The following is a 27,340-nucleotide window of genomic DNA, read 5'->3' on the forward strand; positions in this document are numbered from 1 at the left end:
CGCTCACCTATCCGACCATTCCACTTTTCTCCCCAAACCACTTTCGTCACCAACCGCTCCCATCACCAGCTCCGGTCAGATCGCACAGACGCCGCATCTCGAGGGATCTGCGAAGGAGCCCGGCTGGGGTCCAGGTTCGGAAAGAGCGCGTGCAAGAACAGCGCCAGGTCGTGCGTGCTGCAGCAGCGACGCTCGTCGGTCAACGCAGCCTCGTCCTCCCCGGGATCGAAAAAGGCCTGCGCTGGAAGGTGGAGCACCTTCAGGGCCAGGTGTGCCTTCCATCCCGCCGGCGGAAGCGCCTTCCACGCGTCGGATCGCAGATTGACCCCGAGGAGATGGAGCTCGACAAGATCGGGACAGGCTTCTGCGAAGTGGTGGAGAACGACGGGGTTGACCAAGGCGGTAGCTTCGGGACGCTCGGCGGGGCGCGAACGGGGCGGGGTGGCGTAGGGAGTCCGGGTGAAGGGGGAGTGCGCCATGAGGTCGACGACCCGAAGGCGGTGGGACGCGCGCGCGATGGTTGCGTAGTCGGCCTCCTCGCAGGTGAAAAGCATGTTCCGGGGCGCGACCCCGAAGGCGAACTTCTCGAGGAGAGGCATGCCGGAAAGGAGGGGACAGAGCAGGTCTGGGAGGGGGACCGGCTCGAGTGTGTGTTCGTAGTACGGCGAGGTCTGTTCGATGTCGATGCAGAAGTCGCGAACCGACCGGACAACTGTGGACGAAGAGATTTTGCGCATGGCTTCGAGGCCCTTTTCGGCGACGCGACAGGTGACAATGATGAGGTGGATAGACTTGATGGCGGAAGAGGAACCGAGGTGAGAAATAAACTGGGAAGCGACTTGAGGATGATCGACGACGCATCGGAGCTCGCGCAAGGCCCTGAAGTTGTACAGGTCGTCGTGATACTGATACTCGGGGCCAAGATATATGTTTAGATAGTAGAGGGAATTGAAGGCGCTGACATCTTGAAGAAGTTGCAAAACAGCAGCTTTTCTCGCTTGGAACTCTTCGTTGTCGATTGCGGTCGATGGTCTTACTACACAGGAAGGAGGATTGCTACGCCATGCCGAGTCAAGGTTGATATCGAGGGACATCCTATACAAGGAGGGGAGTGATTTGAGGAGAGAAATGGTGGGGCCGTATCCTTCTCCCTTCTCGTTGCGAGCCAACTTGAACTGAATGGTGGCTATTGAGGATGGGATCAGGCCCGAAGTGACGTCGAATTCCTGGGAGGAAATTACCAGTGTTTTGAGACCGGGTAAGAATGTCCGGTTCTTGTTCTTCGCAAAAATGACGTTGATGAGCTGGCATTCGCTCGACGGCATGAGGTACCCTAGGATCAAAGCTTTCTCGCGCACGCGCGAAGCGCAGTGAAGCAGCCGTGCGAAGGTCTGCTCGTTCTCATACAGGCGATCTTGCAAAATCTGCACATGAAGAAAGACAGTTGTAATGGGCGAAATGCGCAAAATGGGACTGTACTCGCCTTCTGAGTGCGTGACCTAGCGTACCCTAGGTCCATATTTCCCCACATCGCATACAGTGACTCTACAGCATTCCAGCACTTTTGCCTCTCGCCTGTGAGTATCAACCACAGAGGGATGAAGCTGATAAGGGTTCTCCAAACGACTCGGGAAGCCGGTTCCGACATGGCGCGTGAGACGAGTGCAGCATTGAGACATGCATCGCAGTCCTCCCGGTCTCTCCCATCAAAGAGATCGAAAAGGGTGAACAGGATATCGTCTGACTGGAGGGCGCGGAGAGTTGCCATGGGAGGAGGGGCCACATCAGCGAGGAATACAAGGTTCATAATGACTCGCCACGCTTACTGATCCCCCAAGCTTCCTAATATGGTAGCACTGCGGGAAGGATCGAGACTGAACGCCGATTGAGCTTGAGCTTCGAGACCGCTAGTCTGTATATCGAGAGATCCAGGTGACGAGACGAACACTGGAATGTTCGAAGGCTTCCACCAACGAAGACGAGCGCGGACGACCCCTGAGACTCAGTTCAGGATCGAACGTTCGCAACCGCGTGGAAAACAAAACCGACGAACCAGAAATTCCTCAACCTTCGCGCTGCGCTTCACCCCCTCCTCTCCGGCGTGCCCGTACGTCACGCAGCTTCTCCGAAAAGACAGTCCACCACGGCATGACAGGGTGCCTGTATATCTTCTCGTCTTCGAGCAGGCAGAGCGCAGACCTGTCAGGATCGAACCGAGGGAAAAGCGTGTCAAGAAACTCGGCCATTTTTTCTATCCTGTCTTCCGTCTCCACGCGTGGCACGCTGTGCACCTGCGAAGAGAGGTAGAGTATCTCGAGGGGATGCGGAGGCTTCGGGGGGCGGGGGGCGATCTCCCATGTGGCCGACCCAACGGCAAGCCCAGAGAGGTGTAGTTCGACGAGGCGGGGGCAGTGGTGCGCAAAGTGGATCAGGACGGAGGGGTCGGGGTAGGTCCCGAACGCGCGCTTGCGGTGGAAGGACGTGAGGCGCGTCGCCGTAAGGGGTCCGCAGATGCAACCTCCGAGCTTGAGCACGCGCAAATGCCGGAAGGCTTGTGCGAGAGTGAGGAAGTGGGCGTCGGAGCAGAGGATGTTGGAGTTGATGCAGCGGTCGCGGAAGTAGAGAGAGTCGAGCTTGGGGAGGTGACTGAGGCTCTCTATGAGTTCGGGGAGAGAGAGCTGCCGTAGATCGGAGTTTTCGAAGCCGAGCGATGCGGGGGTGGCGGCTGGGCGAATATCCAAGACAACAGACCGGACGGCGCTGGCAAGCGGAGAGTTGGAGAAACTATGGATGAATTCGGTATAACGTTGGATGGTGTCGCTGATCAAGTCGATTCTGGCCGACCCGATGTTCGATGATCGAAGCGAGGTGATGAATGTCGATACGTCCTGTATATCTCCAGAACAGTGAAGGTAGGTCAAGAATCTAAAGGGGAACTGGTAGTCTCCCCGAAGATATGGGATGCGTATACCGTGAAGGTGGTGTAAAGATGGTAGCGTGCTCAAAACGTCGAGGAGAGGTTCAGGGGTAGTCAAACAACCCCCAGTTGAAAATCGTTGAACCTGTCTCATGAAACGCATGGAGTCCGCAAGGGTGGGGATTTCGTGTAAGGTCCCGCTGGACACGGAAAGATGACGTATCGCGGGGACGTGTTGGAGAAACGCAGGGAGGTTGTTCGCTAGCCACTTGTCATTGAGGTCTGGAAGATGCAATGCAGATATAGATGGGGGTCCGATGAACCGCAGGATGCAAAGCTCCTGCTGCGAAATGGTCAACGTTCGCAATGCGGGAAGGATCGAGAGGTTGTTGCATCGGGAGAAGACCGCGGCGATGAGGTTGCATTCAGAAGAGTGTGGGTTGTACCGACACGGTCTCTTGGCGTGTACGCGCGACGCACACCGCTTCATGTTGGCGAAGCGTACTGGGTCGTCGTACGCGTCACAGTCAAGAATCTGGGGGGTTCAGTAGACACGCCAGACGCATTCCGACAGTGCTTTGACTCACTCTTTCGGCGTAGTGCTTCGCAACTACAATATCAGGACAATTTTCATCTTTGGGAGGAAAGTCGAGGAGTATCCTCCACAGAGGGAGGAGCGTCGTGAGCTCCCACCAGAGGACTCGAGACGCGGGTTCTGTCATGGTCCGGGAGACGAGGGCAGCTTTAAGACATGCTTGACGGTCACTGGAATCATCAAAATCGAAGTTCTCAAAGACAGTGTAGAGAATGTCCTCGCATTCAAGAGCATGACGAGGGTGCATAAGCAGCGATGGTAGCGGAAGGCGAGAGATGGTGCCAGTGTGCCCAGCGCGCGCAACGCGTGTTTGGTCGGATTCACTCTGATTCACTGCTCTGTCTCACCGTCGCGCTTGCCACTGTTCACTTTCATCTACGTTCCCACAACTTCCCGGCTTGCCCTCCTCTCCGCTGTCCTTCCACGATCGACTGTTTCCACCACCACCGAAAGACCCTCAAGACAGGTTCATCTCGGCACACGTCGCTCCATCGTTTTATTTGTCGTCGGACACGAACTACGGTGATGGTGAAGGGCAAGCGGAAGTGAGTACATTGTACGCCTCCTTCCATCATCATCCGAACATAGGCAGGGGATCAGAGGCCTTGTGTCGCACTACATAGCTACGTGTACGCTGTCGACTAGGTACTCCTTGAATGCACTGAGGAAGGAATACGGTCTCGAGGTGTCCCTCGCCCAAACAGTCATCTCGCGTTCGTTTGTAAGTATACTCCGTCCATATTACTGCTTCTGCTCGCTTTCTTGTTCGTTAAAACATTGGTCGCCTATAGTAGGGAGAGAGAATGCGGGACGACGAGGTGAGTACTATGTATTATCTCCTCATTTCGTGCGTTGGTAGATGGAGGCCAGGATTGCACAACATAGTTCGTCGCGCATGCCCCTTCTCCAAAGCGTTGAGCACCCGTCAATGCGTCTCATCATACAATATCCCGGTGCGCTCTTGCTTGCGCATTTCAGTTTCGTGACTCACTGGGGCGGTCTTGAGAATTGGTCGGATCTGATGCCCTTGGTATTCGAAGTCATTGCAGCCGTCTACTCCGATCGTTCATTGACTGTGGCTGAGGATCGTCAACCTCATTGCTTCAGACTCAAATGCTAACGCGCCCCAACATCATCCCGACTTGAGCAAGAAAAGCCCGACCCAACTTCAGGTGCGAATGTACTCATCAAGTTCGAAATTCCTCGGACCATTAGGGAGCAACGGCAAACCCCCGATCGGGCCCTCAGGCCTCAGGAATCTTTGCCTGGGAAGGGAAATCGCGCTTATGAATGTCTTCAGTGGGAGAACCAAAGAGTGCTGGTTCCGGACCGCATAGTCCCGAGGCAGCATAAATACCCCGTGGAGAACACCTCAACGGAACCAACACTCTACCATCTCCCTGTCACACGCCTATTGCATACGCCCACGCTCAAGCATGCCAGGAGAACCCACAGTGGCGACGACCTCGAAGCTTTTCCAGCCCGTCAAAGTCGGCGACATGCAGCTCGCCCATCGCGTCGTTCTCGCCCCGCTCACGCGGTCCCGTGCGAACGACAAGCACGTCCACACTGACCTCGCGGTCACGTACTACTCCCAGCGTGCATCCACCCCTGGCACGCTGCTGATCACTGAGGCGACCGACGTTACCCCATACTCCGGCATCTTCAGCAAACACGTTCCTGGAGTATGGAGCGACGAGCAAGTTGCCGCATGGAAGAAGGTGCGTCGCTCTCAGAAGGCCGAGACAAGGCTGTTCACTAATTCTGACATGCGATTATTCAGATCGCGGACGCGGTGCACGCGAAGGGATCCTTCCTCTTCATGCAAATATGGGGCCTTGGGAGGGCAGGAGTTCCCAAGATGCTCAAGGCTGAAGGAAACTACCCATATGTCTCCGCCTCGGACGTCCCTTTCAGCTCTTCCTCAAACCAGATCCCTCGCCCGCTGACTATCGCGGGTATGCACACTCTTCGATTCCTTCCTTTGGTATTTCCGAGATTGAAAATGTCCCTCAGAAATCAAGGAATACGTCGCTGCCTTCGCCCAAGCGGCCCGGAACGCCGTACACAGTGCGGGATGTGACGGTGTCGAGATTCACTGTGCGCACGGCTACCTAGTTGACCAGTTCACCCAACCCTCCACGAACCATCGGACGGACGAATACGGCGGGTCGATCGAGAACCGCTGTCGCTTCGCGCTCGAAGTGATCGACGCCGTCTCCGACGCTGTCGGGGAAAGCAAGGTCGCGTTCCGGATCAGCCCATGGAGCACCTTCCAGGAGATGGGCTGGACGACCCCGTCCCGACGTTCAGCTACCTCGTGAAGGAGGCCGCGCGCCGGCACCCGAACCTAGCGTACCTGCACATCCCGGAGCCTGGGGTGGCGGGCGATCAGGATATTTTGGTGAAGGACGGTCAGGTGCGGAGAGACCGTTCTAAGACGCAGAGGTGGAGAGCTGATGCGCGGCGCAGACCAACGATATCTTCCGGGAGATGTGGGCACCACGTGCCTTTATGGCTGCCGGACGCTTCACCCGAGAGACGGCGATCGAGCGAGCGAATGCGACCGGAGACTTGATCGCCTTTGGACGGAGGTTTTTGGCCAACGTACGTCCGGAGTTATGCGCGATGCTTCACTACTGACATGTCTGCGGTAGCCCGACCTCCCTCTGAAGCTAATGAAAGACCTTCCGCTCAATCCCTGGGACCGCAAGTGGTACCAGACTCCAGCTGGGAGGCCTGAAGGCTACACCGATTATCCTTTCGCCAGGATTCTGTCAGCAATGCACAGTCACGTCTATGAAGTGTGCACGAGGTGAATGGTGTAATAGACAATTGTACGTTCTAGAAGTGTGTCCAGGCATGTGTGTATCAGACCGTCCCAAAGGTCTAATTTTGTTCTTTATGCAAATATTTGACCTATTTCGGTCCGCGATGCGCTGGGAGTATAATGTCAAGTAGCAGCAATTGGAAATTCCAAGTAGTCCATGGACGAGACAGAGATTTTGTGACAGAGAGGAGCGCAAAGGTACAATGGACAGGTAGAGTCGCGGTCGCAGTGGTGGGTGCGGTCAGCAAGCCATGACGCAACGAGCGCGCGCAGGATTCGGCTGTGTGCCGGCGTCTGCGGCGTCCCGGACGACGACGACCACGTTCCCTCCCCGCTGCGCGCGGTCTCACCCTCACCCTCTCTCCTCGACATCCTCATGGAGGACCTCGTCAGCTCCAAGGGCGAGCCCTCTGCCTCCGTCATCAATGATGCCACCGCGTCCGCTACCAACATGACCTTTCCCCAGGCACTCCAGACCATCCACGAGCCCGACGTACGTCTTCCGGCTTGTCCAACCCAGTCTTGCGACGGAAATTTACGCTCTGTTGTGTCTATGCAGTTGAACATCTTTGTGGCCGCTCAGCGTGGCGACGTCGACATCATCCGCAACCTGATCGAATCCGGCAAGGCCTCCGCCACCGACCGCGACGAGCAGAACATCACCCCCCTCCACTGGGCCGCAATCAACGCCCAGCTCGCCGCATGCCGCTACCTCCTCGACCAGGGTGCCGAGATTGACGCACTCGGGGGCGACCTCGTCGCGACGCCCATGCAGTGGGCCGCCCGCAACGGCTACCTCTACATCATCCAGCTGCTCATCGCCCACAACGCCGACCCCGAGATCACGGACACGCAGGGGTACAACACCCTCCACCTCGTCACGCACTCCTCGTCCGTCATGGCGTTGCTCTACCTCCTCCACCAGCCGATCAACGTCGACGCCCGCGACTCCCAGGGCCACACCTCGCTCATGTGGGCTGCGTACCAGGGCGATGCGCTCTCAGTCGAGCTGCTGCTCAAGCACGGGGCGAGCACGAACACCAAGGACGACACTGGACTCACGCCGCTGCACTGGGCGGTCGTGCGCGGGAACCGCGTATGCATCCGCAAGCTCGTCGAGGCCGGCTCGGACGTGCACGCGAAGGACGGGGAGGGCCGGACGGCGCGGGACATGGCGGTGGAGCTGAAAAGCCTGGGTGCGTGGAAGCGGGCACTGGAGGAGGGCGGGCTGACGGAGGAGGGGCTCCCGAAGCGGAGACCGCTGAGCGAGGTGAGTGTATGCGCTTTGGACGCGCAGGCGGCGGCTCACCGGGGTGCGCAGCGGAACAGCAAGATCCTCATCTTCTGCCTGCCGACCCTGTTCCTTTTCCTCATGTTTACGACGCTCACGATCCTGCCATGGTATACCGGAATAATCCTCGCCATGGCGCTCTTCTTTGGAATGCATCACGTAAGTCTGCGCTTGGCCCGGCTCCCGCATGTCCTGTGCCTCGTCGTCTCCCAGTGAACGCCCTTTGGATTCGGGTCCGGCGACGTGAGTTCCATGCCCAAGCGTTATGTCCGGTGCCCTGGAGGCTGGCATCATCCGCGTACGTCGGATGGACTTTTGTTCCATCCGGCACGCGCTTCGGGGAGGGTGCCGATCCGCGGATAACGTCGACCTGAGATCACGGCGCTGGAGGACTTTTCGCAACTCCGGGCGGGGTCTGCTGTTGACGACGTGGAGCAATTCACTGACCTTGCTGCCTAGATTGTAACCCGAGTCTTGCTCGACAAGTCCAACTATACTGATAGCGTCACGTCAAGTCCTTACTTTGCTGGTATTATTACTGCCTCTATGATATGGGTCACCTATGCGTGGATTAGACGCCTCATGCCCTGTATGTCTTTCGTACCCACACGCTGCCGCCCGCTGACATTTCACAGTCACGCAGTCCCATGCGTTCACGCATCTCATCCTTGCCATCACCATCGGTCTCTGCGCGTATAATTTTTCCGTGCGATAACCCTGGACCCCGGAACCTGCCCCAAGCCGTCAAGCGATGGCGAACTGAAGACTGTACGTACGCAGTCCGTGCGGGCTGCGCATTTGCTGATGTAGATTCGGGCACAGATCATCGAAGATCTTGCGTCCCAGGGCCGTCTGAATGGACAGACGTTCTGTATCCAATGCATGGTACGTTCCCGTCGGGTGTAGATCGCTCATGATCCTGGCCGATGACGTGCTTCGGGTACCCAGGCGCGCAAGCCTCTGCGGTCGAAGCATTGCCGGACATGCGATCGTTGCATCGGCCGCCACGACCAGTGAGTCAGGAAGTTCCACTCAATACAGATACCTGACTGGCTATGCTTCGCGAAGCCATTGTCCGTGGGTGTGGAACTGCAGTAAGTAGCAGGATGCTCTTTCGCTGCCGTGGTGCTGATATTGTTCCCGACAGTTGGTGTGAACAACCATAGACAGTTTCTTCTCTTTGTTTCAACACTCGTGCTCGGCATCATTCTTTTCGACTACCTGACTTTCGAATGTCTGTCATCCTGCAACTCCATTCAGTCCCACACTGACGATTTGCCCAGACTTCGCAAACCTCCCCGTGTCCACCGAGCCCGCGAACATCTCCCCATCGTGTATTCTTCCCACCTACCTCTGCGCCATCACCGCGCACGACACCTTCCTCGTCTCGATTGCCGTATGGGCGACGGTCCAACTCTCCTGGACGCTCGTCCTCCTCGCCTCGCAGCTCTGGCAGGTCGCGCGCCAAATGACGACCCTCGAAGTCTCCAACCTCGGCCGATACGGCTTCATGGGCGGCCGCGGCGGTGCGTCCCTGCACGGGCAGATGGGCCACCACCACCACGGATCGCCGCCGGAGGACGGTGGGGCTCACGCCACTCGGCACGCGCACGGCGGGTGCGGTGGGTGCGGCTCCGGCTTCCTAATGAGCCTCCTCGGGCTGGACCGGTTCACGAAGGGCAAGGCCGCAGACGGGCTCGCGCGTGCAGCCAAGGCGCCGAACCCGTTCGACCTCGGCCTCGTCGGGAACTGCAAGGACTTCTGGACGGGAGGCAAGGAGCTGGGCGTCGAGTACGAGCGGCTGTACGACGTCCCGCCCGAGGGCTTCCGCGAGGCGAAGCGGCGGCGGCTGGAGGAGGGCGAGGACCTGCACGCGGACGCGGGGCGCAAGAGCCTCCGGCAGTCGCTGCTCATGGGCCTCGGGTTCGGGGGTCGGGGCCGGGGCGGGTACGAGCCGCTGAGCCAGGTATGACAGTGGACGTGGGGGATGGAATTGGAGTGCGGGCGCCCCGGTGTGTGTCGGCGCCGCGGTGGAACCCACGTGGTTGGTCGGAGGAGGTGCATGGACTGCGGCAGTGTACTTGTAGCCGGGTCGTGACGCAGAGGATTAACGATGCCGAAGAGGACCCCTGGAAGCGCGCCATGCTCCTGCTCGGTGGAGAGCACACGGCGCAGATGCCCGGAGGTAGTGCGGTTTGCCTCACTCGGCGGTTTATTCTCAGCTCTCGAGATCGGATCACCTTGGATACAACGACCGGATTCTCAGCTCAGTCGTCTCTTCATTCAGCGGCGGCCTGAGCTGGGCCCGATCGGCCCCCGAATACTCTCGCCCGCGCGCGCGGACACTCGCCCCTGCAGCCCCTCGGGGTGTCGCGGCGATCAGTTGCCCCCCTGCCTAGCGTCGCAGCACAGCGCAGGGGGCGCGAGGCTGCCGTACTTCAACTTGCACGCGCGTTCCCCACTGACGCACAACACAGCGCCACCTACTTACCTCCATGGTCTCAGCGTCGGGCTCACAGCCTCGGAGATCAAGATTTCAATAATAGCGGCTATGGGAAATCCTAATAGCCCGTGGCGCCGGGTGATCTTCCATATGCAATCACCACTAGACTCTCTACTCCTGCTAGCACGCTGCACGTTTGGTGACCGTTCCCATGCGGAGTGCGCCAGCGGCGACGCGCCGCGGTCGCCGTCGCCCACCCTCCGGAGTTCGCCCGTCCGGATCGCCACCCGCGGCAACGCGACTAGAACCGGTGCGGTGCACACCGCTCGCTCCAGACTGCACCCTGGCTCTGCGATCGCGAAGGTGGTGCCACATACGGTGCCACCGCCACCGCCGCCGCGCGCGGTGGCTCGCGGCGTGCGCCGTTCTCCACCCACCGGGGGTGACCGCAGCGTACGTGCTCCTCCTCTACACCGCACACCGTCCATCTGCTCTCCGCGACCCTGCGCGGGGGGCGAAGGTGCCACGCGCACCGCTGACGCGTCCGCCGAGAATAACTTACGGCTTACTTCGCAGATCCGGTCTGGCGGACGTTGCCTTTCGGCGTTGTTGAAGCCTGCGCCGCTTCAGCAGGCGTCCGGAAGAAAATATTTGTCGTGACAAGTGCGGCGAAGGCACCCCCGCGAACCCCATGGCATTCGAACGCGGTCGCCATGTTCGCAGGGCCCAGGCGTCGTATGCAGCCGCTACTGAATGTCGCGGTCCCGGCGCGAGGCACAGAAGTCGGGCCAAGTTCCCGCGATGCTTCTCCACGCATTCTGGCGTGCGGCGGGTGGCCGGGTGTTCTCAGCCCCACGGGGCCCTGGCGCGCGGAAGACGAGGAGGGAGACAGCGGCAAGATGGGCGCGTTCTCCCGCTCCAGGCGTCCACTCACGCACGACTCCCACCAAGCGCACCTGAGTCACATCGTCATATGTCATCGGGCGTCTTCCCATCTAGAACCCGGTCTGTACTCGCTCGAAGAGGGTTCGCGCTTGCTATCTGGTATGTTGAGGCCGCAGCCACGCTAGGCGCGCTCACGGGATCTCGCCCAGCCACACTTGAGATGGCTGCGTACCTGGCCTGGTTCTGGTACACGGACGACTTCGATCTACAAGACCATCGGAGTCTCGAGGGCCTTGCGCCATTCCGTCGCTCGAGCAGCTAATCGCTATCTGCGTGCGTCACCGATACACTTGGGTCACTGGCGAGGCTCGGATAGTACCGCCGGGACCGGGGACATATACGAACTCCTTCTGTGCCTCGTACGTCGAGCACCCAGACGCCAAGCTCAAGCCTCGCGGACTCGCCCGGGAGATCGATCTTCGCTCGGTCGCGTCCAGGAATTCAGAACGTGCATGACTACCGGGCCCGGGCTCTCAGGTGTCTTGCCCGCTTCGCGGATGAGAGCCTCGACGGGCCTATCCTCCCCTCACCAGCCCTCCCCCAGCGAATTTCTGCACATCCGTCTGCGCTCGCCCTTGGGGCCCGCACCGCGCACGCGCGCGAGATCGAACGGTCTCGGAGGGATGGCGACATGCCGCCCCCCAGTCCCGCCGTCCCGGCCGCTGCTGCCCCTGGCGCGGCCACATCTCCTCCGAAGACCGAGACTATCTCTGGCTCGGAAAACGGCTCCCGCGGCGCCTCTAGCCCCCCTCCCTCGCCCACGCTAAAGTCGCGATTTACCTTTCGGACCCCTCGATCGCAGATCCATCTCCCCCACTCTATCTCATCTCTCTCGAGCCCTCTGCGTTCCCGTGCGCCACTTCGCCGGACGGTGGCGGTGCGCGCACTCGAGGTCGACGCGCCGCCGCGCCGAGGACGTTCCGCGCGCGGGACGGGGGAGGGGGGGGGCGCACCGCGCGGGGAATTCGGAATACGGACGAGGTGGTTATTGCGCGTGCGCTGCCACGACACGGCGGAGGAGAGGACGTGACGGGGCGGACATCACCCGCGGCTTACCCGAGGGCGAATGGGGTGCGGCGCATAACGAGGCGCGTGGACAGGCGCTCGGGGTCGGTGCCCTGCGCACTGAGTGTCCGCCTCTGTGCGCTGGGCGTGCGGCGCAGGGGGTTGAGCGCTGAGCGTTGAAGGCGAGGGGAAGGCCGTCGAAGAGGACTCAAAGCAGGAGACAGACGGCAAACGGCACACGTGCGGGATGGTGTTCGAAATGGTTGTTTTTTGGATAGCACAGCAAATGTGTCAGGTCCTACTCGTACGCGACTATGTAAGGTATTGATACAGCAATAACGCGACGCACGAATTAGTCAGAAAAGAGCAGAGCTCATAAAGACCCGCGCGGGCGGCGCGAGCAAAAGGGGGGGAAAGGCCTCTAGAGACACAACCGGAGAACCAAAGCCCATTCGATCCGAGGGGACGGGTGCGCGGAAGGCGGACGCTTTCACGAGTGCGCGTGCGCGTGCGCTCAGGCGACGATGATCTGCTTCTCCTTCTTGAAGGTGGCGACAACCTCGGGCGCGATGCCGAGGAGGTCGACGACGACCTGCGTGGGCATGAGCGCGAGCCTGCGTGAAGAAGCGCGGTCAGCGGCCTGATGCGCGGGGAAACCACGGATGAGAGAGCGAGGGGAACGTACCACTGCGTCGCGGAGAAGTCGACGAACTTGGGCGCCTTGAAGAGCTCGAGGTAGATGAGGGGCTCGGTGGGCGACAGGTTCTGGACGTAGTGCCCGTACGAGATCGGGAAGACGCCGGTGTCGCCGGGCTGGAAGTCGAAGGTGCGCGCGGTGCTGCCGCCGGCGAACGCGGTCGCGCGGCCGTGGCCGGAGATGATGTACAGCCACTCGTCGGCGGTGTGCCAGTGGAGCTCGCGGAGGCCGTTGGGCTCGACGAAGACGAGCGCGGAGGCGAGGTTGGTCGAGACGGGGAAGTTCGAGACCGAGTCCTGGATCTTGATCCAGCCGCCGGGGGCCTCGGTGCGGTTCTGGTCGGCGAGGTGGAAGACGAAGGGCATGGGAGCCTCGCCCTTCGGGTCGGGGATCGCCTGCTCCGCGCTCTCGCCGAAGGGGGGCGGGGGCACGGTCGACTTGAGGATGTACGGGTCCTTCTGCGGGATCTTGGCGAGCACGGAGGTGTTCACGCCGAGGTTCTGGGCGACGACCTCGAGCGGGGTGTGCGCGAGCCAGTCGGAGAGCATGAAGGTCGTGCCGGACGCGTCGAAGTTGCCGTCGGTGAAGATGAGCAGGATCTCGAGCCCGTCGCCGAGCGCCTGGATGGAGTGCGGGACGCCGACCGGGAAGCTGCGGACGCGGGGCGTTCAGTATCGCGCTGTGATGGATCGGCCGAGAGGGCACACGCACTAGTAGATGTCTGGGTCGGAGCCGTTCTGGGCCCCTTGATGTCCGCGGTGTACGAGCGGCCGCTGTCGTCGATGGCAGAGATGCGACCGGTGCCGTTGAGGATGTAGCCCCACTCGGCGACGCGGTGCCAGTGCCTGTGCGGGCGGGAGCGAATCAGTACGCGCGCGTTGCAGAGACGCCAGGGGAGGCACTCACAGCTCACGGTACGCGTTCGGGGAGAGGCGGATTTCCGCAGCCGCCAGGTCCTTCGCTGCCGGTGCCGAGGGCGCGTGAGCACCGCCCGTCCATCACAGCGCGGGGAAATAAACAACGCGCGGGACTTACATGGGGGGAGATCCGTGATCGTCTGCTCGCGTACCCAGCCTCCCTATGGGGCAAGTCAGCACGCTATTTGACATGCAGATATCACGCGCGGCTCACGTTCAGGAGACGCGTGTGCGAGAGGGAGAACGACCACTTGAGGTTCGGGACGGCGCCTGCGATCGTCGTCAGCACCACACGTCGCTAAGCGGGGCAGGAGCACATACCGGCGTCGGTGGTGGGCGCAGCAAGGTTGTCCGGGTTCTGCTCGTCGATCGCGGTGTTCGACGTCTGGAGGAAGGTGTCGCCGAGGGCACCACGCTCCGGCTCAGGCGCGCCGTCGAAGGACGCGACCTGGCCGACGTCGGGGCCGTTGATAACGGTGTCGCGCTTGCGCATCGCGGGCGCGTCATTGTACACGGGCCGGAGGTGGCGCGTGCGCGAGGACGCGGCGGAGCGACGGCCGAAGCCCATGAGCGGGTTCACGTCGGGGTCGCGGGTGAGGAAGTCGTGGAGCTGGTCGCCGGGTTCAGCGACCGCGGCGACGCTGCCGACGGCGGCAAGCGCGAGGAGGGCGTGCTTGAGCTTGAAGAACATCGCGCCAGGCACGGAGGGAGGCGGGGGTGGGGGGGAGGAGGGGAGGGGGAGGGGCACTGGAGATGGGCCGCTGAGCGAACAGCAGGCGGGGCCGAGGGCTTTATAGGCGCAGCGGGGCGAGGAGGGACAGGGCAGGGAGTATCATGGAGGAGTGCGCCGCCGTGCGGTGCGGAGGGGACACCGGCGGCTCCGGGCGGCCGTATCGAGTGTAGATCGTGCTAAACTCTGCCAGCGGATCTGAGCGAGCGACCGCGAGCGGGCGTGCCTGCACGGGCATATGGGGCGAACGTTCCCGTAAATCTTACACTGGCAACGCTGATGGGTTGGGAGGACGGGGTCCCGGGGGTCCTGCCTTGGGCGGCCCGGGTCGACTTTGACGACATACAAACCTGGCGCGAACCGAAAACGGGCCACACACGGCCAGCTGCCGATGCTGCAGGCACAGGCCTCCGGTTGCCGGCGGGCGCGGTGCGCGCGGGCAGGATCTGGCCAACAGTCTGCGACACAATGTGGGAGCGGGCGCAGTGCCTTGTTCGTATCCCCCATGCGCGGATTGGATGCTCGCGCGCCTCCGGGGCTGTATCGACCATGTCGCCGGCCCTCTGCCGCGGCCGTGTTCGCGCCCGCGCTCGCAGGGTGGCTCGCAGGAGGAGTGCACATTCTCCTCAGCGCACCCGCTCTCTTCCAACGAGCCCCGGGAGGGCGTTCACGGAGCTCCTCGTCCCACACCGCGTTCAAACAGTCCGACGTGGATTCGCCAACGGGAGCTCTTGCACAGCTTGTGAAACAAGCCCGATCCCACGAGGGGCCTGGGGAGGCCCCAGAGCCATCTGATATTGGTCTCCGCGTCATATCAGCCCAACAGCACGCTATCCCTTCTATCGACAGGCCTGCAATCTCAGGACCGTTCACGGACGGACTTTGCATCACACCCACCCGACGCTTCCAGCACGCAGGTAACGCCAACCCTGCGCCCGCGCCCCGTCGTCGCTGCGAGTGAGGCCCGGGCTGGTGGACGCTCGTCGCTCGGCGCAGCTCATCCGCCGAACACCATGCGCATTCCATGCAGAGCGGCGCAGTGGCGGTGAGCACGTCGAATGAGCTGAGACGCCCCACCTTCTCCCCATCCACAGCGTCTTTCCGCAGAACCTGCGCCAAAATCTGACACCAATGTCAGCATGTGCAAGAGCATGTCCGTGTGGCAGCACGCCGTGTGTGGCATCTGTCACGCCCAACATACCTGGAAGAACAAGGACGCCCCACCTCGAAAGCGACCACGCTGCACCGTCTGCGGGCTTCCATACGGCTTTCACGCGACTGTCGTCGGATGCATCGTAGAGCGAGAAGTGGCTCAACAACGAGACTAGTGACAGGACGCAACACATACACGCACACCGTGGGTGCCGTGGAGACGCCTGATAGCTGATGCCTCGGGATGGAAGGCTCACGATGTCGCGTCGCCTATGAACGAGGCGATTCGTTCGCCTGAAAGTCGTTATCTCATCCACCAAGCCATGTCGACGCGGGATTTGCGTGTTGAAGGGGACGAATCTCTGCCGCGCTCTCAGGCGAACGCCAGTGACCATGCGCGCGGAGTGCTTCTCTGCCGTATCTTTACTTGGACGAACGTCGTCGGGGCCCTGACGGCCGGTTGAGGTCGGTCTTGGAGACTCGAAGGAGCGCGCCATTCCGAATTCCCGACGGAGGGGATGGTGAGGCATTGACAAGCGCTCCGATTTTGCAGCATATACGGATGCATGCGTGCTTGCCGTGTGAGATGTGGTGAGAGGAGAAATGGGAGGATCCTGGCCAGCTTCATGGCGCGAACACTGCCCAATGCCCGTCAAGCGGCGGCACACCGCGAGCGGGAGGCGCCGGCCCTGAAGTATTCGGTCACGTGCACTCTCGGATGGACCGTGATAACAGATGGAGAAAAAAACGAGAGATCACACCTTTTGCTCTCTCCTCTCATCTCCGCCACAAAATGGCCTCCATCGGCACCCTCTACTCGACCCCCGTCCACGCGACAGGCATCCGGGTGAGTATGGAAGGCAAAGATGGCCGAAAGCGCGCGGATCTGACTCCAAGTCCGGTAGATTCGTGCCGTGGCTGCCTTCGCGGGCCTCAAGGTTGATCTCCCCGAGTCCTACGTCCACTTTGAGGACAACAAGAAGCCCGAGTTCCTGGCCAAGTTTCCCCACGGCAAAATCCCGCGTTCGAGAGCACCGATGGCTTCCTGCTGTACGAGACAAACGCGATCGCGCACTACGGTGAGTCATCTCGAGTCCCTCTGCGCATCTATGCCCTATCCCATCGAGTTTGGGGCTAGTGAAAGGACGAGATTTATTATCATCAGTTATCCCTGTCTTAATCTTGTGTCGACAGCATACACACTGTTCTGATCTACTTTTTCACTCGCCATTTATGAGTTCTCTTCTAACTCAACACCTACTTGGCAGTCGCGTCTCTCGCCCCCAACTCCAACCTCATTCCCTCTGACCCCAAGGCCGCCGCGCTAGTTGATCAGTGGATCTCGGTCTCAGACGCCGAGATTGGCACGTACAACAATCTCACCTTCTTGCTTGTCCGCGGAATGATCACTCCCTACGCCAAGCCGGTGCGTACACCTGCCGTAAAGAGCCCTCGCAATCTAATCTCGCTCACAGTTCCACGCCACCTTGACCGAGCGCCTGATTCGCGGCTTGGAGACCGTTGAAAGCTACCTTGCCACCCACACTTTCCTCGTCGGCGAACGCATCACTCTTGCCGACATCACCTTCGCCTCCGTCATCCTCCGCGCTCTTCAGGTCTCTCTGGATGCTTCCCTCCGGGCACAGTTCCCCCACATCATGCGTCACTTCGAGACCATCGTCAACCAGCCCAGCATGAAGGAGGCGTGGGGCGAGATTACCTACATCGAGAAGGCTCTCGCCTTCGTTCCTCCTGCTAAGGAGAAGAAGGAGCCCAAGCCCGCCCCTCCTCCTGCGCCCAAGGCGGAGAAGCCGAAGAAGCCTGCCGCCGAAGAGGACGACGACGACGACATCCCAGGGATGAGCCCAAGGCGAAGAACCCCCTCGACTCCCTCCCCAAGTCGACCCTTAACCTCGAGGACTGGAAACGCGCTACTCCAACAAGGATACGCGTGGGGCTGACGGTGCGCTCGAGTGGTTCTACGCCAAGTAAGCAGCAATCCTCTCCCCGCCACCCCCATGCAACTGACTGACCGGCTCCGCAGCAACGACACTGAGGGCTACTCGGTCTGGCGCGTGGACTTCAAGTACAACAACGAGCTCACGCAGACGTTCATGTCGGCGAATCAAATCGGTGGCTTCTTCAACCGCCTCGAGGCATCGCGCAAATACCTGTTCGGGTCCATGGGCGTCCTCGGCCAGACTAACGACTCGATCATCACCGGCACGCTCATTCTGCGTGGACAGGACTTCAAGCCCGTTGTTGACGTCGCGCCCGACTGGGAGTCGTACGAGTACAAGCGTCTCGACCTCAGCAACGCCGATGATAAGGCATTCTTCGAGGGCGCGCTGGCGTGGGACCTCGAGGTAGACGGTAAGAAGTGGGCGGATGGCAAGAACGTGCGTACCCTTTTTCGGTACTTTTCATTTTGTCGTAGTGCTGATTGTTGTCTCCTGTCATTCGCGACGTCCACGCTGGCGTTGACAGTTCAAGTAAGCGCGCCATCACCCGCTGACGTCGTCGAGGTCTCGCTCTTGTTCGTTACCTTGCCTGGTCAGATGTATCACTTACTTCACGCACTCTTTTGCTTGTGTACCGGGGGATATGTTGTCTTGTTGCAGTACTACGAAAGCCTACAATGTATAAATGCCACTCAAAGCTTCAGCTTCAGTGCTTGGGTTTGGTCGTGACGAGACGTGCTCATGAACTTTCTGATCTCTGGACTCCGACCGCAGCCCTGCGCGCGCGCCTCGACGCCGATCACGCCCGCCGATCACAGTCCGGGCAGTGGCCTCGCGTGGTGAGGTAGACTAGTGTCGCGGCCGCAAAACAACTATTGGCTCCGTCCCCGTTTCATGCCATCTGACAATCAATTATCAACGAGGCGCTGAGGCGGGCGTCCCGGGGTCCCGCGGCGTCCCGGCCAAGGACGTGCCAAGGGTGCCCAGTGGCCGCACTGTTCTGCTCACTGACGCGACGACGGGACGTTCTCCTTGGGCGTGGATCCGCTGCGGTCGGGGGGTGGGGCGAGAACACGGCTCGAGAACAGTCCTGGCCCGAGGCGACTGATGGGAGCGCACCGCGTTTCCGGTGCGCGGAGGAGAAGCGGGGATGGTCAGTTGCTGGGGTGACATGTAGGGCTGGAGGCCTGTCGCCGTCTTGGGCGAAAGTTCGGTGATGAGATCGTGAGACAGTGTCCATGAGCGTATATAGGACCCGTGATGGTGGCGAAGACGTCGAGCCCGGCGGAGGGAGAGTCTTTCTCTCCAGTTCGAGGCTAGCGAACCCGTGCGCACGCCGACGTCAGAGTGCGGCACTGAGGTGGCAGCTGCCAACCTTGTCGGCTAAGCGAGCGCGCGGTGCGACGCGGCTCGTCAAATTCGGAGTTAGGCAGTCAAAGTGCGGGCTGCTGCTGTGGGACGCGTCACTTGTGACGGCACCTCGCGGGGGGAGCGTCGAGCGTCGTACGTGTTGCTGCGCTCGAGAGCGAAAGGTGGGTGCTGTGTGCTGCGAACACGGGAAGAGATGGCCCGTTGGGTTGTAGACAGTCCCGAGCGAACCCAATCTGCTTCCGAGTGCGCAGGAGGGCCCTGCGAGCCGGGAGAAGACTGAAGTTGCTGCACTGCCGCGTGGGGAGACCTATGGGGGCTGGTTCGTCGGCTACGAAGCATGCCAGCATCGTGCTTGCTTCTGAGGAGGTCTAATATCAGCATGCCTGCTACCAACGCAACACAACCTTCCGCGAGAACGGTCCGTGGAGACGACGTTTCGCTCTTCTGAACGGCTGATGGATGACCCGCGTTCTGAGACCGGACGGAGATGAGACCCGCTTGGTGAGTATTCGAGATTGACGCTTGATGAATGCGGGGTAAGTGTATGTCAATGACGAACGAGCGGGGTACTGTAAAGTACGGCAAGAATACCACGGGAAGCATGAGGGAGGGGGACTCCAGCCGTGACAAGTCGTCGAGACTAGACTACTAGGACTGCCCGCTGGCGGATCGGAGCGAGCTGCATCATACGTACGGCGCCAGGGAGTCGCGTCCTTGCGGGGCAGAAATGTGAGGCGATCACGGGCGTGGGGAAGCAGGGAGGGGGGGGGAGTAAGCAGGCACAACGCCGAACGGAGAAGAGAAACTTCGGCTAAGAAGATCAGGGGCGCGACTGGGCGCGGGGGTGCGGGCAGGGGTGCACGAGCGGGAGTGGCTGCGAGCGAGGATGCCGGGGCGTGGTCGGTATGCGAGTGGGACCATTTCGCGCTGGGTGCCATGGATCAGGCCTCGGGCCTCAGGGAGCAGGGAGGGCTAGCCCCTCCAGGGACGCACTGGGCCAGAGTCGGCGCATGCCCGCGCATTGTCGTCTATCACTTGCAAAGTTATTTTCAGGCTTTCTGTGGGGACACAGTGCCCATCAGCGCGGGCATAGTAAGTCTGACTGTGAAGCAAAATTGTCAGGGGACGCGTACGCAGCTCAGGCATTCGGAATTCGACGAGTTCCACCGTCCATCCTATCGGAGCGCCTGTGTGTGGCCTCGCGACCCAGGAACAGCCTTCGGCGGGCCCGTTTGCCGCAAGCAGCAACTCCTCCACAGAGCCGGGGGTGCGCAGGGGTGCGCCCTGCGCGGGAGTGAGTTATCTGATAGGACCCCGTGCGAGGGCATCAGCGCGTATCTTATCTCCCTTCTAGATCTCCCCTCGCTCGCTCGCCTACGACGCGCACAAGAGTGCCAAGCGCGCCGCGGTCCTTTGCGAGACCGTGCACGGAACCCGACGGAGGCTCGCCGCGAGCGCCGCGCGCAAAAGGTAGTAACGCGCGACCTCCGCGCGACGTCGGGAGCAGCATGTGCGCGTGCGCGCTTCTTGGCGTGTCATTCGCATGCGCTCGGCGGAGCGCAGACTCGACTCGGAGCTGGGTAGGCGATTGCGGGCTTTCGGTGGTGACTGGGGGTCGCGAAGGAAGGCAGCCGCCCCTGCGAGCGCGAGGTGCGAGGTCAATTCGGAATGAGGAAGGGTGGATGTGAGAAGACGCCGAGTCTCGGACTGTGACACTTTGTAGTGGCGTCTTCGGATGGATCCTGGCCCACCCACCGCCGTGATTCAGTTCACACCCCGACGTGAACGTGTCGGGGCGTGTGGCTTGCATATGCCGTACTCATCGATTGGACATGCACGAAGCTAAACGGGTTTGAGTTGATGTCGGCTTTGGGGACAGATGAACTTAAGAACACATACCAAAACAAAAAATGCCACCCATAGATCGTCATTTCTTCCTTCCAGACTGCATAATGCTAGGACATCGACATTTCATGCTGACGTAGGTTTCCAATATATCAGCACAGGATGTCGCTACAAACGGAGATGGATCCACCCTCGTTCTCGTCGGGACGGGTCGTCACCGGTCCGGGATATATAGCCGACGACCGCGCGAGTTTCACCTTCTGCGCTTTGTTCAAACCTACCTTGCCAGCTTGAGAGGTCCCTACTTAGGTCACAGAAGTCCCGAGGTCGCAAATGTCCGACTTCTGGTGTCTCTGATGGAATAGCTGGCCGCCGGTAGTCCGGCGTGCGAGGACTGACCTGTTCGTGTGAGAGACCCCAGTAGGACGGGTCGGCTTCGAAAGCGCCATAATTTTAGGCACGCAGGCGCGCGGGCTGACCTCCCAATGAACCTGCTTGGAATTGAAGACCGCTAGGATGTCTAATAGCTTGCATGCCGTGTTAGACTGCGCTCACGGATATCTTTAGACTATCGAGGTCATTTTAGCCCGCAGGTCTTCCCACATGCACATGTACGAGCGGCCGGGCGGCCCGCGAGCTTGCGATTGATGGTGTTAAAGCTTGAAGGGTGTGTATCACCCCGTCTGGGACTCGAAAGGAAATTCGTGCACTGTGTTCAATTGTTGCTCAGATAATCCTCCGTAGTCACAGGAAAACAATGCACATACCTTGACAGCCACTGGTGTGCTACTTCAGATGACGATCTACACGTGGGTCGTTGTGGCGAGCGCTGTCGTACCTGCGAATCCAGTAAGTGATGGCGAAATCATTGTTCACCAGATGAGCAATTGGTGTTGAGATGAAATTGAGGCTTCGTCATCGGCTTGGGCTCAGCAGTGGCCTAACCGGACAAGTCCGGAAGCCCATTCAACAATCTCCGATATTCTCCTTTTGCTTTCCGTTCACTCACTTGTTTGCTCCGCGCCCTGCATTGCTCCCTCGTCCGAGGATATGTCCCAGACTAAGTCAAAGTGCGTGAGCGCTGCGTCCAGTGAAGATCGAGGGGCTCCGAACCATTAATGGAGGCGGCACCGTCGGCGGCGACGGCCCTCTAAGGTGAAGCTTGAAGCGTGATGCTTTCGGGTTGAACGCGGAGCGTAACATTACTCATGTTCGGTATGGAATATGCGCGCAGCTGCGGTCGGGGACCCCCAGTTGCATGCGGCCTTTCTCCGAGTTGAAGGGGAAGACTCCAGGAGCGTCGTTGTGTACGAGAAGGATTCCAAGGCAGAGAACGACGCGCGCCGAGGTCTGAAGCGGTGCGCGGAAGGAATCAGCCGTTGAAGCCCGTCGATGGGATAGAGACACAATGCACCAGCTTCATTGCTCGAGCTGGCGGATGGCTTCAAGGGGTGGTGAGGTGACACTAGCGACACCGTCACGCGCGCACATGTAGTGGCCCGGCGAAGGATCCAGAGCACTTGCGCAGAACTTCGTCGATGATAGCTCCAACTTCTTCAACTTGGCTTGGCCCGCCATGGTCATCCAATCCCTGGTCCAAGCCCACAATCAAGGGGGGTGCAGGTTGAGGTGGCAAATGTCTGCAGAGAGACGGAGAGGGTAGAGAAAGTCGGTAAAGCTGCGGTCATCGAGGTCAGTACTCGTGTCACAGTCGTCTAAGTGAGCTTGCTGGCAAAGTGGACACAGAGCAACGTCGAGCACGTATGATTTCCGGTTCGCATACATACTACAGCCCGAGGGTCGGATTCTCGACCAAAAGGTCAGAGACGTCTCAGACTTGCTCTTCGTCGCGGTGAAGCCGGAGGAGGATCGAGAACTAGATGAAAGTTGAAACGATGAAGACCAATGGCAGCCTGGTCTCGCGCTACGGTGCGATACCAGTTCTTCAGCACAATAACAGCGCCGACACAAAAATGCTATCCTTCTTGTAAGGCACAATTAGAACAGTATAAACTCCGATACAGCGCCCATATGGTCCACGTGACTTCCTACTGGGTACGCACTGGCGCGTTCGCTGCGGCCCAGCCGCGTACCACTACTGTTCTTCATGCGCGACGACCCTCTCTAGACTTTGACATCTCTGTCTCCTCCTGGAACTCGGACGGCCCCTTGGTACATGTCCGAAATCCCACTTCACACATTCGGACGATCACGCAAGGCCAGAGTAGGCTACACTCAGCTCAGCGACCGCGAGCCCGGCGACGGACACGGCGACGACGACGACGGGCCTTCGAACATGCGCGCCGCAGTCCGGGCAGCTGCCTCGAACGCCGCGATGAGGAAAGGCAAGCGCAGGGAACGCGACCGATACGCGGACGATCCGGAGGAGGCGGAGACTCTCTTGGGCGGCGTCTCGGTCGAGGACGATGGCTTCCGGGATGATGACGGGGAGCGGAGGCATATCATAGCCCGTGAAGCCTCCACCGACTCGCAGGTGCGTTTTTGTGTCATATCGGCCCGCCGTATGCGTAACCTCCGTGGTAGAAGTCATCAGGGAAGGGCCGCTCGCAAGACAAGTCAAGAACGATCCCGTTCCGCCCGCCAGAGAAGCTGCAGAACAAGTACCCTCCAAACGTGGTCCGGAATCAGAAGTACAATATCTTCACCTTCCTCCCGCTCGTGTTCTACGAGCAGTTCAAGTTCTTCTTCAACTTGTACTTCCTTCTCGTCGCTCTCTCGCAGTTCATCCCCGCTCTGAAGATCGGTGCGTCGCGTCATGATTGAGGACCGGTGTCGTCTTCTGACATTGGGCCCAGGTTTCATCATCACCTATGTTGCTCCCCTTGCTTTCGTGCTCACGGTTACCATGGGTAAGGAGGCCTATGACGACTACAAGCGCAATCTGCGCGACAAGGAAGCAAACTCGCAACGCTATCTCGTGCTCGACCCCTCAGAATACTCGGAAACATCCCCAGAAGGCATCCCTCACACCCGCTCTATCCCCTCCTCCAGCTTGAAAGTTGGCGACCTCGTCTTGCTCGAGAAGAACCAACGAGTGCCTGCCGATCTTGTCCTGTTGAGAACATCGGACAGCTCCGGAACATGTTTCATTCGCACGGACCAGTTGGACGGAGAGACGGACTGGAAGCTTCGTGTTGCGGTGCCGGCGTGCCAGAAGCTGAGCAGCGACAGGGAGCTGCTCTCAGTGGATGCGGAGATCTATGGTGAGTCCTATGCCCCTTACCTCTCTGCATTCGTGCATATGCCTATCCCCACCAGCCGATGCGCCCACAAAGGACATCCACACGTTCATCGGCACCTTTACCATCAACTCCCCTCCCGCGCTGCTCGAAGACGACGTCCCCATGGTACAGGTCCCCACCGTCGAGCCTCTCACGGCTGAGAACATGCTGTGGTCGAACACCGTCCTCGCTGCTGGCTCTGCGGTCGGCTTCGTTATCTACACCGGTGCAGAGACGCGGGCGGTGATGAACACGAGCCATCCAGAGACGAAGGTCGGGCTGTTGGATCTCGAGATCAACAGATTGGCGAAGGTGCTCACTTTCACCAACAAGCATGACCGTTATCTGACACTGCACAGATCCTCTGCGCCGTCACGTTCGCTCTCTCGGTGGTCCTGGTCGCATTGAACGGCTTCCGAGGGCCGTGGTATGTTTACATCTTGCGGTTCCTCATCTTGTTTTCCTCCATTATACCCATCAGGTGCGTCCTCTGTGTGTGTCTGGGGTGATTGTAACGCTCACGCCTCCTGCAGTCTGCGTGTCAACCTGGATATGGGCAAGACCGTATATGCGCAATCCATCATGACTGACAACGAGATACCCAACACTATCGTACGAACGAGCACGCTCCCAGAGGAGCTTGGTCGGATAGAGTACCTACTCAGCGACAAGACTGGCACGCTAACACAGAATGGTACGTACTTGTTCGTGCACGTGGATCCGTGCGGTGGTAACGTCCTCTGTAGAGATGGAAATGAGGAGGCTTCACATGGGCACGGTGTCGTACGGGTACGACTCCATGGACGAAATTGCCCATCAACTCGCAATGGCATTCGGTTCCGGGTCGGAGCAAGGTGGGCGAACAGTGAAATACATCCCAACAAATGCACTGACATGTTCTCAGCGCACGGTCGCCACAACTCGCTACAGACGGGCGTCCAGATAGCCAACCGTGGACGGCGGGACATGTCGTCCCGGGTCCACGACGTCGTCCTTAGCCTGGCGCTCTGCCACAACGTGCGCCCGTCACTTCATTTTCGAGTCTCCGCCGATGACATTGTTCCCAGGTCACACCGGTGCAAAACGATGACGGCACGGTGACGTACCAGGCGTCCTCCCCCGACGAAGTCGCGATTGTTCAATGGACCGAGTCCGTCGGCCTCCGCCTCGTCTTCCGCGACCGCACGCGGATCGAGCTGCAGACGCCGACCGGGGCGCGCATTTCGTTCGACGTCCTCGACATCTTCCCGTTCACGTCCGAGTCCAAGCGGATGGGCATCATTGTTCGCGACGCGCAAACCGGCGAGATCACCTTCCTCCAGAAGGGCGCCGACGTCGTGATGGCGCGCATCGTGCAACGCAACGACTGGCTCGAGGAGGAGTGCGCGAACATGGCCCGGGAGGGCCTCCGCACGCTCGTCATGGCCCGCCGCAAGCTCAGCGAGCAGTCGTTCGCGCAGTTCCGCGAGGCGCATCATCAGGCGAGCATCAAGTTGGAGGGCCGGAACGAGGCGATGGCGCAGGTCGTCGGGGACATGCTTGAGCACGACCTCGAACTGCTCGGACTCACCGGTGTCGAGGACAAGCTGCAAGACGAGGTCAAATCGACGCTCGAGCTACTGAGGAACGCGGGGATCAAGATCTGGATGCTCACGGGAGACAAGATCGAGACGGCAACGTGTATCGCGATCTCGACGAAGCTTGTTGCGCGCAACCAGTACATCCACCAAGTTGCGAAACGTAAGTTGGGTGGACATATGCGCTTGATCTGACGCTAACATGTCTGTACAGTGAAGACCTCAGACGAAGCACGCGACCAGCTGGAGTTCTTGCAGAACAAGCTCGACTGCTGTCTTGTCATTGACGGCGAGTCGCTGCAGGTATTATCAATCCTCCTTGGACCGCATATCGGGCTAATTTACGCGACACAATCAGCTTTGTTTGAATATGTTCAAGAACGAGTTCATTGAAATTGCCACGAAGCTCTCGGCCGTCGTCGCCTGCCGTTGTTCTCCAACCCAAAAGGCCGACGTTGCCCGTCTTATCCGCCACCACACCAAGAAGCGGGTCTGCTGTATCGGCGACGGTGGAAATGATGTCAGCATGATCCAAGCTGCAGACGTCGGTGAGTGCTCTACTTGGATGCTCGGCGCATCTCCTCTGACGCCCGTTTTCAGGTGTTGGTATCGTCGGGAAGGAGGGCAAGCAAGCTTCGTTGGCCGCCGACTTCTCCGTCACGCAGTTCAGCTTCCTCACCAAGCTCCTGCTCTGGCACGGCCGCAACTCATACCGACGCTCAGCGAAGCTCGCCCAGTTCGTCATCCACCGCGGGCTCATCATCTCCATCATGCAGGCCGTCTTCTCCGCCATATTCTACTTCGCCCCCATCGCGCTCTACCAGGGCTGGCTCATGGTCGGCTACGCGACCGCATACACCATGGCACCCGTATTCTCACTCGTGCTCGATCGGGACGTGAACGAGGACCTCGCGCTGCTCTACCCAGAGCTGTATAAGGAGCTCACGAAGGGCCGCGTGTTGTCATACAAGACGTTCTTCATGTGGCTCATGATCAGTGTATACCAGGGTCAGCATCGCGTCGGTGTCGGTTTCGTGCTCTCACACGCTGACGCGCCCTCTCTCTCAGGCGCTGCTATCATGATCATGTCGCTCGTACTGTTCGAAAACGAATTCCTCAACATCGTGTCTATTTCGTTCACCGCTCTCATTCTCAACGAGCTGATCATGGTCGCGCTCGAGATCACAACATGGCGCGTGCTCTCCCTAGAACCTGCGAGCCCTCCCTGACGTCTTTCTGCCTCCTCAGGCACATCTACATGGCGCTTTCTATCATCGTGACCCTCGTCATTTACGCCGTCAGCATGGCGTTCCTCCAGGAGTACTTCGGTGTGTGCCCCTTTTCAAGACCGCATGTGCCTCCTACTCACCGCCCGACCCGCCTCAGATCTCGCTTTCGTCTTCTCTACCCGTTTCGTCTGGAAGGTGGCTGTCATCGTCGCGATCAGCGCGTTCCCGTTGTACATTATCAAGTTCATCCGCAGCAGGGTCGCGCCTGCCGCGTCGAGCAAGCTGTTGTAATACCTTACACTCCTAGTCCTAGACGCTTCCTATTCGTACACGCCCGACACGGGCGGCGTTACATGGGTCTTTCAATTATTGCATTGGTACTCGTCAGCGATGTATGACATGCGTAAGGTCAGAATAGGGGGGCATTGCAGTATTGAACATTGGGAGTGGGTGGCGAGCGTCGAGAACGAATGTCAAGATGCGAATAAAGAAACGGGGCATCGCTCGTCGCGGCAGCGGGCGCGGAGCGATGGGGATGGGGAGGGCGAGGATGCAGGGACGAGACGAGGAGACGAGAGAAAGCGCTGCTAGGC

The 27,340-nt window shown here is 59.8% G+C and overlaps 6 protein-coding genes across 6 annotated transcripts; 4 read left to right on the forward strand and 2 right to left on the reverse strand.

The window, feature by feature from the left end:
- Window positions 1-62: 62 nt before the first annotated feature.
- BXZ73DRAFT_81742 (uncharacterized protein) lies at window positions 63-3,639 on the reverse strand (the record flags this gene model as incomplete). Its single annotated transcript, XM_048023558.1, has 5 exons — window positions 63-1,424; window positions 1,509-1,575; window positions 1,827-1,912; window positions 2,112-3,452; window positions 3,505-3,639. The coding sequence occupies 5 exons, from the start codon at window positions 3,637-3,639 to the stop codon at window positions 63-65; spliced, it is 2,991 nt and encodes a 996-aa protein (XP_047872456.1).
- Window positions 3,640-4,948: 1,309 nt separating this feature from the next.
- On the forward strand, window positions 4,949-6,331 carry BXZ73DRAFT_92856 (NADH:flavin oxidoreductase/NADH oxidase; the record flags this gene model as incomplete). Its single annotated transcript, XM_048026500.1, has 6 exons — window positions 4,949-5,233; window positions 5,296-5,470; window positions 5,529-5,755; window positions 5,782-5,931; window positions 5,985-6,119; window positions 6,170-6,331. The coding sequence occupies 6 exons, from the start codon at window positions 4,949-4,951 to the stop codon at window positions 6,329-6,331; spliced, it is 1,134 nt and encodes a 377-aa protein (XP_047872457.1).
- Window positions 6,332-9,101: 2,770 nt separating this feature from the next.
- Window positions 9,102-9,605, forward strand: BXZ73DRAFT_55140 (uncharacterized protein; the record flags this gene model as incomplete). Its single annotated transcript, XM_048021288.1, has 1 exon — window positions 9,102-9,605. The coding sequence occupies one exon, from the start codon at window positions 9,102-9,104 to the stop codon at window positions 9,603-9,605; it is 504 nt and encodes a 167-aa protein (XP_047872458.1).
- A 2,935-nt stretch (window positions 9,606-12,540) lies between these two features.
- On the reverse strand, window positions 12,541-14,331 carry BXZ73DRAFT_81744 (Bicupin oxalate decarboxylase/oxidase; the record flags this gene model as incomplete). Its single annotated transcript, XM_048023559.1, has 7 exons — window positions 12,541-12,640; window positions 12,712-13,374; window positions 13,431-13,568; window positions 13,630-13,684; window positions 13,759-13,801; window positions 13,855-13,910; window positions 13,962-14,331. 7 exons carry the CDS (start codon window positions 14,329-14,331, stop codon window positions 12,541-12,543), a joined length of 1,425 nt encoding a protein of 474 aa, XP_047872459.1.
- Window positions 14,332-16,315: 1,984 nt separating this feature from the next.
- BXZ73DRAFT_81745 (elongation factor 1-gamma) lies at window positions 16,316-17,965 on the forward strand (the record flags this gene model as incomplete). Its single annotated transcript, XM_048023560.1, is given in 7 exon segments — window positions 16,316-16,369; window positions 16,428-16,572; window positions 16,791-16,948; window positions 16,998-17,421; window positions 17,441-17,510; window positions 17,567-17,921; window positions 17,960-17,965. The coding sequence occupies 7 exon segments, from the start codon at window positions 16,316-16,318 to the stop codon at window positions 17,963-17,965; spliced, it is 1,212 nt and encodes a 403-aa protein (XP_047872460.1).
- Window positions 17,966-22,875: 4,910 nt separating this feature from the next.
- On the forward strand, window positions 22,876-27,038 carry BXZ73DRAFT_92860 (aminophospholipid-transporting P-type ATPase; the record flags this gene model as incomplete). The annotated part of the gene is made up of 15 exons (XM_048026501.1): window positions 22,876-23,193; window positions 23,247-23,463; window positions 23,516-23,923; window positions 23,979-24,253; window positions 24,301-24,422; window positions 24,475-24,635; window positions 24,688-24,795; window positions 24,846-24,958; window positions 25,009-25,681; window positions 25,733-25,821; window positions 25,877-26,066; window positions 26,119-26,526; window positions 26,587-26,710; window positions 26,767-26,846; window positions 26,905-27,038. 15 exons carry the CDS (start codon window positions 22,876-22,878, stop codon window positions 27,036-27,038), a joined length of 3,420 nt encoding a protein of 1,139 aa, XP_047872461.1.
- Between the last annotated feature and the right edge of the window lie 302 nt (window positions 27,039-27,340).

Source organism: Epithele typhae (assembly GCF_022376455.1).
Source record: "Epithele typhae strain CBS 203.58 chromosome Unknown BXZ73scaffold_89, whole genome shotgun sequence".
Taxonomy (NCBI): Eukaryota; Fungi; Basidiomycota; class Agaricomycetes; order Polyporales; family Epitheliaceae; genus Epithele; species Epithele typhae.